The sequence below is a fragment of the Zootoca vivipara genome, chromosome Z2 (assembly GCF_965207765.1).
Source record: "Zootoca vivipara chromosome Z2, rZooViv2.hap1.1, whole genome shotgun sequence".
Lineage (NCBI taxonomy): Eukaryota > Metazoa > Chordata > Lepidosauria > Squamata > Lacertidae > Zootoca > Zootoca vivipara.
In genome coordinates, this window is record NC_142585.1 from 8,977,800 (window position 1) to 8,996,496 (window position 18,697).

The 18,697-nt window shown below is 42.4% G+C and overlaps 1 protein-coding gene across 8 annotated transcripts in view; it reads left to right on the forward strand.

Moving 5' to 3' along the window:
* AFF2 (ALF transcription elongation factor 2) overlaps positions 1-17,305 on the forward strand; it is a 391,123-nt gene extending 373,818 nt beyond the window's left edge. For 5 of the 8 annotated variants that reach the window (XM_088664445.1, XM_088664443.1, XM_088664444.1 and 2 more), the window contains 7 exons: positions 2,159-2,295; positions 5,780-5,968; positions 6,584-6,655; positions 8,009-8,102; positions 9,828-9,877; positions 13,590-13,804; positions 16,765-17,305. In XM_088664445.1, coding sequence (XP_088520571.1) covers positions 2,159-2,295; positions 5,780-5,968; positions 6,584-6,655; positions 8,009-8,102; positions 9,828-9,877; positions 13,590-13,804; positions 16,765-16,886 — 879 coding nt within the window. In that variant the 3' untranslated portion in view covers positions 16,887-17,305. The remainder of the gene's footprint in view (positions 1-2,158; positions 2,296-5,779; positions 5,969-6,583; positions 6,656-8,008; positions 8,103-9,827; positions 9,878-13,589; positions 13,805-16,764) is intronic. The other 3 variants (XM_060270428.2, XM_035113215.3, XM_035113216.3) reach the window with 1 other exon arrangement.
* The last annotated feature ends 1,392 nt before the right edge of the window (positions 17,306-18,697 follow it).

The following is an 18,697-nucleotide window of genomic DNA, read 5'->3' on the forward strand; positions in this document are numbered from 1 at the left end:
CTGGTGTAATTCAGAATTTGGACTGTGCCCTGTGCTCGTCACTGAACTCATATTCATACTTCTTGAAGGACCTGTTCCACGATAGGGACCCGAGCTGATTTGCTGACGCCCGACTATGGCGAGCATGCTCATAAACATAGCTATCCATTGATGAATATTTCCAAAAGCACCTTACCGTGGCCGGTTGACCTTTAAAGGAGCTCAAACATTTGTTTACCCATTGGAGCCCACTAGCAAACAGTTGGAGGCAAAGGTTCATGGCCGCTTCTGCACACCATGCCAGTTTGTTCAAATGTGCTCCACTCCCTACTGCCCAATTTGCTCAGCATGTTGATGAGCCTTTCATCTTGCTACCTTTATTTGCGTCTGGCAGAATTCAGTCTGTTTCTCATGCAGCACTAATGCAAAAAGGCACCGTGCATCATGCTGCTGCCTGAAGGAAGCTCTTTCCCATCACATGGCATTGCTGAATATCCCCTATGCTCTGACTGGAATGCAGAGACAAGCACCATTTAACAACTTGACAGCAGCCTCACATGACCATCACGGGCCTCTCACAAATCCATCGTGGCTAAGGAACAACCTGTATTTGACCCTATTTTTTTACCCCATCCCTGAGCCTCCTGTTATTCTTGCCAGGGCCCTCATCATGTGCTGCCTTTTCCCCCTGGATTTGCTTGCAGTTTGTTATCTCCATGTCCAATCAAGTCACCTCAAGTAGCTGTCACCTTTCTGACAAACTAGGTGTGACATTAGAGTCATCTTTGCATTTAACGTTGGGAGAGTTGTATCTTTTAATATATAAAAAATCAGTGCAAATTGCATCAGTTTGGGGTTGTTGATAATGGGAACAGAGCATGCATGGAGAGGGAATTTAACACTTTCCTCCCCTCGTCTTGAGGGGAATTTTTATCTTCATCATTACTTTTCACTGGCACCAGTGAGGAATTTCCACCCAATGTGAGAGGAGAGGATTACAGAAGGGGGGGGGGTCTTCAGAAGAGAGGTTCCCCTCAGGGCTTCACTGATCCTAATGTAGAGCCAGGTACACAAGTGAGGCTCAAAATCAACAAACCTCCCTTCAAATATACATTAAGTCTTTCTTGGTGATTAAGTCATGATTGTTCATTTGTATATCCACATCAGCTGCACACAGAAGCTGTCTTCAGGCATTCATAAGTGGCGTAAATGTCAGAGAGAAGGGAGTGCATGCATGCTAGCTTCACACACTGTTGCTGTTCCAGTTACCCTTCAAGGGTTTTACTCAAAGGGAGCCTCCGCCACACAAAGAAGCTTCCCACACATTGTAGAACCCTGAAAGATCAGGGTGAAATATGGCTGTCTCCCTCATTCACCTTCAGCAGGCATTTTAAAAATAAGAAAGGTCCTGTTCACTGAAACATTTGATGGCCACAATATACTGTTTTTCAGGGGGTTATCCTGTGGCTGTCTTCCATTTCATAGCAATTTCCAAACATGCTGCCACCAACTTGAAGGAGATTAATGTTTTCTACAGTATGACCTCATTATGGGTGTTCCTTGGGTGTCTCATGTACTTACCTGGCTTTACTTCACATTGGCTTGTGACTTGACTGTTGCTTAAGCAGCAGAAATAAAAACCTATGTATAGATAGGTATAATACCATTCGTGGCGATCTTAAAATTATCAGCTTTGAAGATAAGTGACTTTTAAATTTTTCTCAGATGTTTTAAATGTGGGGGTTAAAATGATATGGTTTGCTGTTTGCTTCCTATTTGGGAGGAAGAGTTAAAGAATAGAGGAGGCTTTCCCGCTGCAAACAGTCTCCCTCCAATGGGTGGAGGACAATGTGGAAGAGGGTGAGAGAGCTACCGTGCTCATTTTGGCCACTTACAAACGCATGGATAAAGCTGAAGTGTACAGTTGATGCAGATATACCTGTGAATGAAGACCTTCATCCTTCCTTTGAAGCTCATGGCTTTAAAACCATTCATTTAAGCCACTTAACAGATGCTGAAATATAGGGCTGTGGCTCTTCCTTGCTGGAGTGGGACTGTAAAAACTACAAGAGCTCACCATTTCTGGTTTTGATATAAAAAAACATATGTATGCCTTTCCCGAAGTCAAACCTGTGGCATTATCTTGAATGTGCTTCCCCCTTTTCTTCCCCCTTTTCAGATGGAAAAGTTTGGCAAAGCAGTGAATTATGCTGACGCTGCCCTTTCCTTCATCGAGTGTGGCAATGCTATGGAGCGCGATCCATTAGAGGCGAAATCTCCATACACTATGTACTCTGAGACTGTGGAACTCATCAGGTTAATGGCTTTCCTGTGATCATTCTCATAATCTCATTTCACTCATAATTAGAACTTGCTACGCTTTTTAAAAGTATCATTTCGACCTCATTAATGATTAGTCCAAGGCATCTTCATCTCAGAAGTCATCATAATTAGTTCTTCTTGCCATTTTATTAATGTCACGGAAAATTTATAATTGATGGACACTGCTCTTTATAAATTAGCCCCGTTAGAGGTTATAATGTGTGTGTTATATAATTTGCAATATTCATAAAATTAAAATTGAAATGTAGTGGGTGGAAGTAAAGCATAGTAATTTCACCATTTGGCAGTGACACTTGTCTTTTAAAAGGGATAGTTTTATCATTCCCGACATTAAAGGGAGCCCACTGGGATCTCTGTTATAAATCCTGTTTTCCAGAGGTTTGTAATTTGGCTGGTAAAAATTGTTCCAGAATGAAATTTTGTTCATTTTAGCTTTTGAGCCCCTGTTTTGCATGTATATGCATGCATATATGTATATGCATGTATATGCACACATACACACAAATTTTTTTTTGACTTGCATAGATGTGTATTACTGGCTGAGAGAAGCATGCCAAATTTTTGTTAGCTTCAGTTTCCAGTGCTTGCTGTTTCATGGGAGTCAAACGGGTTCGACAGGGGAGGGGAACATTCCTTCTTTACAAAAAGGCAATCAGTGATCAGAGTGAATAGGATGGTGTCTAGAAATCACAGTACAAACAGAAGCATGGGTGAGCCCTTAGTCTGAATCCAACCAAGAGGGTCTTATGTGCATGCTAAATTTCAAAGACACTACGCCTTCATTTCAAAAGGAGTTTGCAGGATCTTTCCCATGTAGTAGTTGTGATCAGTCTTTGGCTAAATTCAACTTGACAGAGATAAAGATAGATCTATTGATCAGTTAACTCAGCTCTATTTATGGGCTGGTAAATATGAGATTTCCTTGAAGATACTGGAGTTATTAATAGGTTCTGCCCCAGAGCAGTTTTCAATTCAATTTCCTTTGCTGCAACAACTCTCACTCAATATGGGAACACTTTTTAATAGCAGCTGAAACATGGCAGGTATTAAAACTGTTGCCATTTATTTTACCTGTTTTATGGGAAATATGGCTAGCCTGCTTTTCCATAATGCTTGGCAGCTCAGAACATAACTTTAAAATAGCTATGGGTCATTAAAGGTAAAGGTAAAGGGACCCCTGACCATTAGGTCCAGTTGTGACCGACTCTGGGGTTGTGCGCTCATCTCGCGTTATTGGCCGAGGGAGCCGGCGTACAGCTTCCAGGTCATGTGGCCAGCATGACAAAGCTGCTTCTGGCAAACCAGAGCAGCACATCTATATAAAAATAAGCAACAGTAGCCATAAAGCTCCAGGTTGGCAAAGTTTGGCCAAATCCAAAGGCCTCAAAGGATAGATAGGAATGGAGGAGAATCTTTGTTTAGTCCACATTTTTATGTGAACAGATCTGATTTGCACCTCCCACACCAATGTGCAGATTGGAATGCAGTTACCCTTTGGATTTCACATTTCTCCAGATTATGCAATCCAGCCTTCAGCTCTAAAGCCATATCAAAATATATAAAAGAAAATAGTGTGTAAAAGTTTAGAAATGTGCACACTGAGACAAACTGCTATTTAAATATGCATTTTGTAATAAAATGTTTATTTAAATAAGAATTTTCACATGGATTTTTTAAAAAAATGCATATTAATGCAAACATGGACTGATGGATGAACAGTTTTGAAATTGACACAAACCAGAAATAGACTGAGCAATCCAACCCTACAGATTGGTGGGCCTTATATAGGCACCCAAATCAAAGGAGGGAGGATCATAACCATTTTCTGGATTGAAATTATTTTATTTGACCTGTTCTGTCTGACTATCGGTCGAATAAAGTATTTTGATTGATTTGACCTGTTGAATTTCAAGTAGATTCTGCATCAAGGACCTTGGACTGGTTTTGAACTACAGTGGTGATGTGTAGGCGAACTATGGTTTGCAGCCACCATATCTTGCCCTATAAGGGAATATCATCCATGATTACCTTGAACCAGTAGAAGAGGAGGAGGCACATGAACCCCTCACATGGTTTGCAATGGTTTGCAATGGGCAAACCATGGTTTGACCATAGAATCAAAGAATTGTAGAGTTGGAAAGGGACCACAAGGCTTGTTTAGTACAACCAACTCTACAATTCTTTTATTTTGTGAAACCCCTGCAATGCATGTGAAGGACTAAGGGAGCGGAGTTGCTTCCTAAGAAGCTAGCTGGCATCTGAATTGATTCCACTGAAATATATTGTGTTTGAGACAATAAGAGGTGATATATGTGGAGCAATGTGTGCAACGGCAATTCATCTGCACATGCAAGCCATCAAAAAGTCAGGTGTCAACCCAAATGTACAGGATCAAGCATTGTGCATGCAGCATATGAACCAACTTCCCCTAGCAGTTGTGGGATTTCCCTTTAGAAACGTATATTTAGAACATGAAAGAATTCAATGTCAGGGAAGCATCAGTGAGGAAATAGTACTGTACATGCTTTGCATTATGAATGAGTATTTGTTTACATAGCAGAAATGTACCGGATTTGAAAAGAAGCTGTTATCTTTGGGGAAATAATATGCCTTGTAAATATTTCAGAATGTGTATTTGCATGCTCTGGTTTAAACAGAAAGGGGAGATCACAAAGGAGGTTTCAGGGCAGCAGAATGATCACATACTAAAACACAACTAAACTAAACCATTGGATGGGCTGAACCTCACCCCTGTTCACAGCTTCCCCCCTCGCTTCATGTTGCATTTCATTATCTGAGCTCCAATGCCAGGTGCTATCCTAGCTGTTGGAAGTGTTCAGAGAAACAGGTGTGGGGAGGTAATCTGTGGGCACAGAGGCATTAAGCACCACTTGTGCACCTTTTCTGAAATTTAAACTGTGGGAGATAGGGATGTGTCCTACCTGCACTATTAAAGGCAGTGGCACTCTGAATGCCAGGTGCTGGGAATTGCAAGTGGGGAGAGTACTGTTATGCTCAGGCTTCACATAGGTATCTAGCTCGCCACCATGAGAACAAGATGCTGGACTTGATGGGCCATTGGGCTGATCCAGCAGCTTTTCTTATGTTCATATGATTGGTGCACATAACATGTTAAAGCCTTGGGTCTGTTGCCCTCACATACAATTTTACATTGGAGAGAGAGAGAGAGAGAGAGAGATTTGTCAGAGCTGGAACATACAGTGCAAGTAAGTGATGTCCCTTGTCTCTTCCTGCTGTGTTCCCTCCCAGCAGACCTTTGGGGGGGGGTTCTTTTTTAAATCCATTTTGCTAATTATAGCTATTCAGAGGCTCCGGTGCACGCAGATGACATTGATTTGTGAGAATGAGCAACACATCACAGTGACTCAGGATGCCAGAAATACGGCTGCCAAGGCTGTTTAGACTAATTGTATCTTTAAATCCCTTCCTTTTTAAGACTGCACATCCTCAAAGGATACGAAACCTTAATTTGGCCTGACCCACCAAGTATGACAGAAGCTGTCGTAAAGCACAAGAAGGGGCAGGGGAGGAAGAACATGAAGAAAGAAAGCGCTGAACTAAAAGGGTCCTTTATATATGAAGCACATAATGGTGATGACGACAGGGGCGGCAGTGATCCAGTGCGGTAAAAGCAGTGCATTTCTCCTGCACTCCATTACTCCCTTGTAAATGAGACCGCCCGGATACCTTAAAACCTCCTTATGCAACACTGAACTCTATTACTTACTCTAACACAAGTACCTGTGAAATTGTATTAAGGCTCAGAACAATGGTTTTTCTATGATGATTTGATTTTCAGAAGGCTTAAGTGTGCAGAATGTTGCAGGTGGGGAGGAATACTTTCATTGGGGAAGGAGGGGAGGGGGAGAAGGAAAGGAAAGGAAATTGCCCAACTTTTTTATTCGCAAGCCAGGACAGGAAACGGTTGAGCATCAAGGGCCCCCCTCCTGCAGTTCAGTGTCACAGCTGATGCACTCCACACAGTTGTTTTGTTTGAGAGTGCATTGCCCACTTGCTAGGCTTGAAGCTTTAATCTCCCTAAATTTGAAAGCACTTGAGGAGCCTAGACCTGGAAAGATCTCTGCCTTTGAATTCCTAAGGGGATTAGAACACTCCAGGACTAGGTGGACCAATGACTTGACTCACTCATTTTTCTCGAAGCATCCTTGCTGACATTCAATATTTCATCCCTCTTCTTCTCCTCCTTTTTCTCCTCCCCTTAAATCTCTCTCCACTAAAGGTACGCCTTGAGACTGAAGAACTTCACTTCCTCTACAGCCACAGATGGAGAGAAGAAACTGGCAGTTCTATGGTAAGTTGTCTTCCTCAGCCCTGGTTTAGACAACATAGATATAACAGCAGGGTAGATATTGTTGGGCTGCTGCTGAGGGTCCTCACCCAATGGGAGAGTCTACAGTCCTTCTCCTTGTTTAGGAACATGAACAAGGCATGTGAGCAGTGCCCAGGTTCAGAGAAAGGCAACCTCCACTCAACTTGCTCTCTTTCCCTCCCTCTCTCCCTACCTGTGCCATGGGGAGAGGGACCTGTGTCCCAAGGGTTGCATGTTGCCCTCGCCTTGTTTCTCATGTGGCCTTTTATACAATTTCATTCTCTCTCTCTCTCTCTCTCTCTGTGTGTGTGTGTGTGGTTTTTAAACAAATGCAAACACAATAACCACCAAACACTTATGTTTTATCCATTAACAATAGACATGCAGTTGCACATTCAACATTCAAACATATTACTTAATGTAACCTTTCCACTGAGAATATTGAGCAGTTGCTTTTTCCCCCCACCTTGAGTCAACAGCCCTTCATAGGGAAAAAGGTTGAGGACTGGACCCAAAGGGAAAGAGGCAACAAAATTGTGGTGAAGTGACTAGAGTGCTGAGCTATGCTTGGGGAGAGACTTAGGTTCAAATCCTTACTCAGCCATGAAGCTCAATTAGTAGTCCTATTGCGCTCCCCCCCCCCACACACACTTCACAGGCTTGTTGTGAGGATAGTCACAAAAGGCCATGTGCACTGCCCTGAACTCCTTGTAGGAGAGAAAGGATAATATGTACAGTGAACAATATGCAGAGAAAACGATCCAGCCAAACCCATGCACTTATGCAGCAATAAAACTGCTTACACATTTGCAAAGCTAAGCAGGGTCTGGTATGGTTTCACATTGGATGAGAGACTGTGTGTTGAGATTCCTGCATAGCAGGGAGTTGCACCAGATGACCCTGAGTCCCTTCCAACTCTACAATTCTATGGTTCTATGAATCTCCATTTATTGAAATGAGAATTACGCATGCACTTAACAGCACAATTCCAACATGTCTATTCAAGAGTAAGTGCTGTTGAATTGAATGGGACTTACTCTCAAGTTAATGGAGTTAGGATAGCAGCCTCAGTCTCTCCCACTCTTATCAGTTGCACTTCAGACCGATGCACATGTATTTTTCTTGGTTTTACAGATTTGAAGCTCATTAAAATTGTTGTGAGATAATTGCAGCTTCACCATGGTAGGGGCAAGTGACAGTCTGATGGGGAATGAGGACATATGGTTCTGGGTCTGCTTAATTTGGACTGGATTGTGTTTACAGTTTGCAATTTCATTAAACAGAAGAAATGTGTTTTTTTTCCCTTCCCCCCCCCAAAAAAAAACTTGTACACAGCTACCGATGCTTATCCCTTCTCTACCAGAGAATGTTTAAACTAAAGAGGGAGAATGCTATGAAGTACTCCAGATCTCTTATGGAATACTTTAAGGTAAGCATCAGTTTGTTTCTCTTACTCTGAGTGCCACACAGAAAACCACAGGTTGAGGCATTGGTTGACTCTAGATGGGCAACTGGTTTGCACATGGCAACTACTTATGTAAGCTGACCGTAGTGTTTCTGTAAGCATGTGAAAAGCCCCATGTTGTAAATGTCAGCCCATAACAGTATGAGGGGCAATTGCAGCATCTGTGCATGTTGCATTTAATATCCTCAGTATTGATATTCATGTTTGTACATGAACAATCCCATATGAATTTTGTGAATTGCAGCATTTACTGGTTTATGTCCCCTCCCCATCGTTGGGCATAATGCTAATGGGTCAATTAAGATGTGTGGTTGCTTCCACATTGCCTGCTTTATTTGGAATGAAAATTTTCATCCACTTAATTCTTATGGTGTTTTTTAACACTAGCCTGCTTTGAAGTTTTGGCTTTCAGAGCATAAGCAACAGTGAAACTTAGGATTTTGCAGTTCCCACTGCCCTCTCCTACACTAGCATTGCTATGAGGAGAGGTTAGATGCCTGCTTTAAACTAATAAGAGTTTATGGTTACATCTGAACTGGAGATACTCTGGTTTAACAAGCCAGGGTCATAAACCACATCTTGTTCTTGATTTGTTACAATAAATTCTGGAAGTGAATGCTTATTATTTCATCCTCCTGGCTACACCGGGGGGGGGGGAGTAACTGAGAGTAACTTCTGCTCATTCGTGTAGTAGTATTAAACCATGGTTTTTTCCAGCCCCAAGGTGCAGTGAATTTCCCTCACACACACTGAAGCTCATCATAGATTAGCAAAGTACTATTGAGGCTTCTTCCTGCAATTGGCCCATCCGTTTTCAGCTTCCTCCTTGCCCTTCTTTCTTTTACATAAAGTGGCTTTACTTTGACTCTTCCACCTTTAATTAGTTGCAAGTTCTTTGCCAAATGGGACTTGCTTCTGAGTAAATATTATTGAAGTTGGATATTGTAAGCATGGGCCTATGAGAAATATATGCTAAATTTAATGTCATGTGAAAACATCATTTAAATGTCATTTCCAGCTTCCCTGTAGAATAGCAATCTCTTGGCAATGCTAAAGGTTCCTAGTGTGTAAGCAACCACTGCTGGCATTCATAATATATCTGGGCATTCACAGATTTATATGGATTTTTATGCTAATTAAATAAAGAGTATTTGCTGTAACATGGACACATGCACAGATATTGGAAGCTTGAACCAAAAAAGGCCAGGCCTACCAATATAAGCAAGACCACAGTCTTCAGTGCAGGTTTATGAATATTTTTCAATTATGAGATGCAATTTCTCCTCATTTCCAGTTATCATCCTGAGCTTTTGTGTCCAGGTGTAAAATTTGCTGATTTCCCTTGCAAGGTGAAAAGCATCCTTTGCAGAAGGAATTTTAGATAAAGATAATTAAACCACCTTCACAAAAGGTGCTTGATTTATTCGGGAGTTCTGGTATATAGCATCTTTCATTGACTTTTATTGTCCTAGTTAGAGCCCACTAATTATCCAACCTGAGGGTTCCCCCTCCCCTTATTTTTAGTTTAAAAGGGATTATTATGCTGGTATAGTTATATATGTGTGTGTGTGTGTAACCTTCTGCTTTGCTACTGAAGTAGGTAATGCCTTCCTTTGTGCTGATCAATATTGATGCAATGTAAATCTTCCTTTGTGTCTGCTGCTGACACAAAACTTGTTTTTCTTACAGAATTGTTCCAAAGTTTCACAGGCCCCTTCTCCTTGGGGAGGCAATGGAAAGTGAGTATTCTCTCTTTGTGGAAACGACCAGTTAAATGGGATAGAGGGGTGAGGGCTTTATGCGTTGATGAAGATAAGTTGTTATAGTACAATGAAATGTTGCATGAGTTACGGCTTGACATGCAGAACAAGGAGAAACCTTGTGTGGATTGATCGATCCCACTCTCTTCATCAGCATGGTTTTTAAAGCCAAATGAGGAACATAAAAAGAGCTGTTAATCGAGTAGAAAGTATCATGGTGTTCCAGGATGCCAAAATAGTTAATCTCCAGGGCAATGATACCAGCCCCCTCCCCCCAAAAAAGATTTGTTCAGTAATGAAAGGCCAATGAATATTTCATTGATAAATGGTAAGTGCTGTTTAATAAAACTGGAAGCGTAATAGTGGTGAATACATGAAAGCACTTATTCAACCGATTAACTGGACCCTTATATTAACACTAAAGCAGCTTTATTTTATTTAGTAAAACTTATACACATCTAAATTGAGGGTGGTTTGTTTTGTTTTTTTAACAAAGTGATTTACCAAAAATATAAAGCAATAAAAAAGAAGACAACATCTCTTGCAGGGGCTCAATTAGTGCCAGCGCCTTCTGTCAAGAATTTGGGTATAACCTTCAATGCCTCCCTTTCTAATCTAAAAGGAGTGTGGCTGTAACTGTAATGACAGGACCCTGAACTTCTGAATTTGCCACTAGACCATGGGCGTAGCCAGGATTTTTGTTGGGGGTGGCAGGACTTTTGTTAGGGGGGCAGAACTAATGTAGTTGGTCAGTTAAGTATTCCTGTGGTGGTGGTGGTATCTGCCCCCTATGCCCTTGGCTATGCCCATGCACTAGACCAGTGTTTCTCAACCAGTGTGCCTCCAGATGTTTTGGGACTACAGCTCCCATCATCCCTTGCTAGCAAGACCAGTGGTCAGGAATGATGGGAGTTGTAGTCCCAAAACATCTGGAGGCACACTGGTTGAGAAACACTGCAGTAGACAACTGCAGCTAAGTGTTAGCACATATGCTTTGTTTGCAGATGATTCCCCAGAAGGTTGCTTAGCTCATTTGGTAGTACATGAGACTGTTTATCTCAGGGTTGTGGTTTTAAGCCCCACATTGGGCAAAAGGATTCCTGCATTGGAGGGAGTTGAACTAGATGTCCCTTGGGGTCCCTTCATACTCAAGATTTCTATGCTGGAAAGGTTCTCCACACCTGTCATAGAGAAATGTGGGGATTGCAATTCTATAAAGGGAGTGATAAAGAATTCTAACCAGAAATTCTCAATATCTGCACCAAATTCCAAGTCATTTGGGGGGGGAAACCATGACAATAAAACCTATTATATCTAAACCAAAACAAACAATAAACAGTAGACAGTATTGAAGTCATGGCTGTGTTGCACAGATGTTTGGGATTTTGCATATGCCCCAAAATGTTTATGTTTAGGGTGTTAATTGTATTTCCAGAAACCAGAAGTTATTGAGCTCTCTTTGAGTGCACAACACTGCAAGGGCAAGCCCCACAGTGGGGCTTTCAGCCGGCAGATGTTTCCTAATTGCCAGTGTTAGATTTAGAAGAAAATCCATATGAGAGCATTAGCTTAGCTCTAAGTAGGTAACTTAAAGCACAGCTTATTGTAAAACACAGCCCAGATGAATCAGTGCCAAATAGAAACAAGCCACCACGGAAGTTCTTAAGGGCTTCTATAGAAGTATTTTTAGTTGTGTTTACCCCAGTGTTCTTTAGGGACATAGGAAGCTGCCTAATGCTGATTTGCTCTGCAGGATTTTGGGCAAGAGACTCTCCCAGCACTATCTGGAAACACAGGGGACTGAACTTGGGAACTTAGACTTGCAGTGCAGATGCTCTTCCACCGAGCTATGGCACTTCCCATATAGGGAGCTTTCCAAAATGGTGCATTGTTTACTATGCAGAGGGGCTGGATATTGTAGCAAATAGTCCTAGTTCATTCCACCAAATGCTTTGATAGTAAGCCAATAATGCACATTGAGTGTTTTCTAACAGCAGGTTCAAAAATTATGGCAGCTATGAAATATATTTATTTCTACCTACCCTGCCAACACACACACTCAACACACACACATTTTTCCTGCAACCTTAATGCAAAATCTATACCCAGTTTGTTTAATTCTAGGTAAGCAGAAGTTGCAACTGGGGTACCATCCCTACAAAAATGAAGCAGAAGTGTTTCTCATTGTGTATAAATAACTTTAGAACTGTCCATTTGCAACATTATACAATAATGTTAGTGCATTGCTAGGATAATTTCTAAAAATATAATAGTAATAATACTATCAGCTTATACAGCAGCTTTGAGAGGTAGGCTGTGGCTTTGGGAAGAAGCACTATTTTAAAAAATATTGGGACTAGACAAATACTAACAGTGGTGTTGTGGGCGGGGGAACCAGCAGATTAATTTGGCAAACATTATAATGATGTTAATATGATATGCAAATTAGCCATAGCCTTACAGCTCATGATGTGTTTGTTGGGAATCTTGGGAGTTGCATGGCTTGATTAACTTGATTTTTTTTCCTTAACTGAGCAATCTGAAAAATAATGTTCATAGCATGAATAGGGTTTTTTTTTATGTATGTATGTATGTATGTTGTTTTCAGTCATCCCCAGTTACCAAAATTCTCTCCTTGGAATTTTGCCTGAAATCCTTCAGCCCTTCGGAAGTTGTCTGACTACAACACCCATCATCCCTGACCATCAGCCATGTCAGCTGAGGCTGATGGGACTTGGAGTCCCACAACATAGGGAGGGTCAAGAGTTCCCCGCCCCTGCAATAACTGGGCTAGATGGACAAATTTAGTCTTATGACAGCTTCTGCCATGTCTTATCCCAATGAATCCTTGAAATTGTAGTCTGGTGAGGTGCTTAGTATTCTATTACAAACAAGCAGGGGAAGGAATGAGTGTTAAGACCATATCCCAGCTGAGTTGAAAGAGTCCAACCTCCATTCCTTACATCAGGAAGAATCTGCAGCTAAAGGCATGTTTGCATTCTGCCTTTCCTTTGCTGTTGGTTTCATGCTAGAGTGCTAAGCTAAAAGTGGGGAAGCCCCCACTGCTTTCATTGGGGCGGGGGAGGAAGAAATCTTCTTCCCTGAGGTTCCCATGGAAACAAGGCAAATTCATATTTGGTCACAGAAATTGTACAGACCATCGCTGGTGGCGCATATTCCTTGATCTGTGTTGTGAACTGCCTTGATCAGCTGGCTGGCCGGCATCCTGCGAGGGTCTTGGCATGTTTCCTTCAAAGGGCTGGAGGCGCATCCATTTACTTCCAGCCCCTTTCGTAAAGCTTCTTACAGGTGTGATCCAATATACCTCTCTGGTGTATGTTTGATTCTACTCCACTTCTTAATTCCAGTGGTGGCTGGTTCTCTCCTGAGACTGGTGGGGACAGAAGGGTGGGAGCCTGACAGTAGGTAGCGCCAGAGCCAGTAATTATGTCCACATCCTCCTACCTGCTGAGTTCTACAAGGGGCAGCACTGAAAACTAAGGAGGGGGAAGCTGATAGCCAAGGCCACCCCCTTTTCAAGGAAGAAGGCAGGCAAGTTTCAAGTGGCTGAAGGCAGACTGATGGGACAGCTTGCACTACCTAACACAAAGCATTTCATCAAACTCTGCCCAAGTCAACAACTAGGAAATTTCCCATAAGGTGGAACCTCATTCTCTTTCCCATTTCCCAGGAGCACAGGAACACCATCTCCCGTGTCTCTGAGCCCATCGCCCATTGGCTCAGTTGGGAACGCCATGGGTGCTTCAGGATCCTCCTCATCAGGGAACGTAAACATTCCCCAGCGCATCCACCAAATGGCAGCCAGCCACGTCAACATCACCAACAACATCCTGCGAAGCTATGAGCACTGGGACATGGCTGACAAGCTGGCGAGAGAAAACAAAGGTGCCTCACACTATTTCTATGCTTTCTCTAATCCAAAGAATGTGACTGGTGGTGGTTGCTTATTACATTCTTTCGCAAGGCCCTATATGCGTCAACCAGAGAAAGTCCACTTCCCTTTCTTTTGTTTAAATGAAAGGAGGCTTCTAGTCCTCATGAGAACTACCGGTAGTCCCAAGTGGGGGGGTGTAGAAAAGGCATTAATACATTTAATACATTTCTGTAAAGGTAGGTTGCAACTTATGCACATGTAACCTGCTCACATTCAGCTTTACACACTTGGCAAAAAAAATCTTAAAAAGTTAAAAGGGGGTGGGTGTCGGGGGGGGAGAGACTTTGGCACTCTCAAGTGCCATTGAATCCAATGTGTTTTGACTCTAAACAATCTTGACTTTACTCGCTGTATAACCTCTACGTAAGCTGAGAGTTGCCTGTACCACCTTTCAAGAATGTTGTGCAGGTGGCCATACTCAAAGTAGACCCACTGACAGAAATGGACTTAAGTAAGCCCAGGGCTTTCTATCAGCCATAATTGAGCACCTCTCAGGTGGGCGCCATCGCCATTATAAGAGAACAAGGGGGACATTTGTGGTGAGTTCTGGCACGTCTTCTTCCATAAAAATAGCACTGAGTAAGTCCATTGATTTCAACAGATTGAGTATGACTAAAGTTGGCTGTCCATAATTGGTGCTCTATACATTTATTTTGTAGTAGGGAACAAAATGCGAATGACATTTGAAGGACTCTTCTGACAAACATAATTAGGTACAGCTGGGCTGTGTGAATGCTGAGTTCCAAGTACCGACGAGTGGGAGCTGAGCAAATGAGGTCCACATTTGAGACTGTGAATGATATCTCAGCGTTGGCCTTTTCCAGCTTGCTTTAAAGTCTTTTGGGGGGGGAGATTGCATCTACAACACTGTGGTGTTCATGTGGAGCTCCCTCTTATGACAAATTTGCTGAAAGCCAGGTTGTTCTGTTTGCCTTGAGCCCATGACTCATCTAGTGGACTCAAATTAAAGCAGACTCTTCACCGTTGTTGACACTGACAAGCGTAGGTGAGGGGGGAAAAATATGGATGGCTGATGCTCCTTGGAAGGGAGCTGCAGGAGCATGACTGATGTTTGGACTTGGAAAGCAGCAACCGACTGTAACTCAGAGATAGAGCACAGCCTATCTCATTTTTTCTAATTTTAGTATTTGGTCTGCCACATTTCCACAGCAGCTTGCAATATATTTATTTTGTTTAAAGTCATTGCTGCGATTCACCTGCATTTCAGGGCAAATATTTTTTTCAAGCGGGGGGGGGGGGCAAAAGGTGGGAGTCAACCAAGGTTACACCTTGTAACCATTCATACATTGCCTGTGGTTTACCATGTTGTGTCATTCAAACCAGGTTGGAAATGGTTCAGACAACTTTGAAATGATAACAAATCACGATGGGTGGTTAATCCCTGTCTGCATTTTTGAGACTCCCTAAAAACCAATAGAATTTATTTGTGCCAGCAAACTAATGTAGATTCCCAGTGCCTCTGTGCTAGTGTTCCTCAACTTGGTTCACTCTAAATATTTTGACTGGAGCTGATGGGAACAGCATTCCAAAGCATCTGAAAGGCATCTGGTTGAGGAAGGCTGACTTATGCTAAGAGGGGTAGCTGCTGGGGAAGAGGGGAAAGTGCTTACCTGGTCTCCTGCCAAAGGCATCACAGCAGCTTACCTGAAAGGAGAGGTGACAGGAGAATGGCACAGAATAAGCACACAGACAACAGAGCTGGCTTGGTTCCACAGGTGCATTTGCACCAAACTGCAGTGGCAAACGGTGCTACTTGGCTGCCCGAAGCGGCACATACACAGTCTGCCCTGGCGTGTGCGTCGTGACATCACAATGCACACGACAGGCCGGACTGCACATGTCCAGTCTGTCCGCAGAGGCGTGCTCTGCTCGGGTGGTGGCAGCCAGCGTGCTCCACTTGGGCAGTAGGCGGCACGCTCCACTCGGGAGGCTCGGGTGGCGGGCAGCGCACTCAGGCGGTTGCTGCGAGGGTGGTGGCACGCTTGGCCAGAGGAGGCAAGGGGCAGACCAGGGGCCGCCGGCACTGCCCCCGTGCTGCCCCCACCAGACTGGAGCCAGGGGCGGCCCACCCCCCGCCCCTCCCTTGCTACGCGCCTGCTAAACTGTAATGGCTCGACCAGGAGGCAAGCAAAGAGCAGCCACTCCCTCCCACTGGTGCTAAGTAAAGCAACATGAGATTGCATATATGCTTACATGTGGTGATTCAAATTGCAAGTCAGAAATGAGGGGAGGAATGTGAGAATCACAAATTCCAAGTCAAGTGCATAGCTTGTTTTACCTTTTATTTATTTTCTTGATAATTATTATTATTATTTATTATTTTGACATATTGGTTGTACATATTTATTTGTTTTCTATCTCATGCTCTGAATGTTAAAAGATCATCAGGTTCTCTTCCCCCGCAAGCAATTCTGCATGGAATTGAGTCAAAGCAGATCAGGTGCTCAGCCAGTAGAGAGAAACCATAACCAGCTATTATTATTCCTAAAGCTAAGTGCCGAAATAATCAGCTGCTGAAAATCCCAATTTGCATATTTTGTAACAAGCCACCTTTGTTACCTACTCTAATAAGCCCCATCTCTTGACTCCTTAAAAGTGTAGCCCACTCAGTTCTGCAAATCATGACTGATACACTGGGGAAAAAGCATTGATGCTAATCTACTCAGAGGAGATCCATTAAAGTTAATGGTCACAGCTAACATTGGTTTGTTTTTGTTTTATTATGGATTTTGTATTCTCCTTTTGTATTTTTGATGTAAACTGCCCTGTGATCTTGGGAGGAAGAGTGGTATACTGATTTAACAAATAATCATATTACTTTGTGAATGCTCTTTTTCAGTTATCCCAGAAATGGGGAGTCCACTTCCTTATTTTTATTTTTATTTTGCAGAGTTCTTCACAGAGCTGGACTTGGTGATAGCTCCATTATCGCAACACAGCAGTATGACCCACCTGGTCCGTTACGTTCGGCAAGGACTCCATTGGCTTCGCATTGAAGCACACTTGTTGTAGTCACTGCCATCCTGTCCATCACAGCTCCATCCTGTTACCTCCACCGGCACACAGGTGATCACCGATGGAAAGCCACTCTTTTCTGGGACTGTATTCATAGAGGGTTTTTTTTTTTGCCTTTTTTGCCTTCTTTAAAACAAAACAAAATTATCTGTTAGAAGTGGAATTCACTATAAATTGAAAATATAGATGCTGAGCAGGGTATTTGTTTGTTCTGGTTTAATCAGTATGGATTCTCTTTCTCTTTTTATTATTATTATTTTTGCCTTGCATCTCTTGAATTCTGCCACTCTTGCCTTCCATAACGTGCTTTATGGAATGGGCAGTTCCCTGCAGTATTGCACTTTGTTGAAGATATATACGTTTTTGTGAAAATGTCTTGAATCTGAACAAAAATAAACGTGTAGCAGTTCAACCCATGCAATTCAGTAATTACCTTTGAATGCAGACCAAGAGCTGTTCGCAGTTTAGTCCTTGTTCCAGTTTTTGACCAAAAGTCATTGCTAACAGTCATTGCTAAAATCAATCCTCAAGAACCAAAACATGAAATGCCTTATGCAGTTTTACACACACACACACACACACACACACACACACACACACACACACACACGTGTACAACATGATATCACAATGGGCTTGGGGAGATATTTCTATTAATGCCCAAGCAATTAGGTTTAATTTGAAATTTTAACATTGCAGCACAATGCAGGTTTAACATCCATTTCAGACTGTGATTATATTTTGAACTGAAGAGTATCTGGCTGCCCATATTGTATGGCTTATCTAGATACCATGAACTGGGGAGGTCTGGGAGAAACTGGATGTATGGCTTCCTACCTGGACCGTTTATTTCTTCACTAGGCTACAGGATGATCAAGGATCAATATGGGTGCATACTTTTGGCTGCTGCTGGGACAAGGTTATGGAGAAGGGGACCAGTGGAATGTATGGGTTCCATCATGGTAGGCTTGCATGCCAGCCTTTAGAGACATCATTGCTCTCTGCAGTGGCAGCTGGTGCCAATGAGGACTGGTAGGGAGGGGCAGGAACAGAGCCAGAAGCATTGACAGGCAATTACCATCCCAGGAACTGGCTGAAAGTAAGAAGGGGGGCAAGTGGGAGTTGGCCAAGGACAGACTGAGGTTCATGGAGCAGTTTCCCATTCATCCTGATTGACCAGCTTCTACTGCCTCTCTCCAATACTGGCTTTTAAGGCTAGTGGGCTGGCTCACTGTGATGGCATGCTCAGCAAATCTCATCTAATTGCCAGCTCGCCACCCTAGCATCTGTTTTCTTTTTCTTTTCTTTTTTATAATCTTTATTTATTAAAACTAAATTTGAATTACAAATCAATCCAAAACAAATCAGAACAAATCATAAATTTCCAAAATGAAAGATATACCCGAACAAAATTATATAGCATTATTAATCCCACCACTTCCCCTCCACCCTTTACGCCACCCTTCCCTCCACCCCTGCTAGATTTCCTTATATTTATCTGAACATATTTCATTCCTTGCATTCCGCATTCTCAATTCTTACTCTTAAATTTGAATTTTCATTTTTAACCTTCTATTTTGTAATCTACCTCACATTCCACATTTTAATCTAGACATATCAGCGTGTTTTTTTCTGAGCAATGTTTTACCATATAAGCATCAAAACATTTCCATTCGTTTTTCAGGTTTGGGTTAGATTGGTTTCTTTTTATTGCAGTTAATTTTGCCAATAATAGGTATTAATCTGTTTTCAGTAACAGAGCTATAGACTGGGAAATAAGAAGTGAGAAGAAACGAATTTCTCCTGAG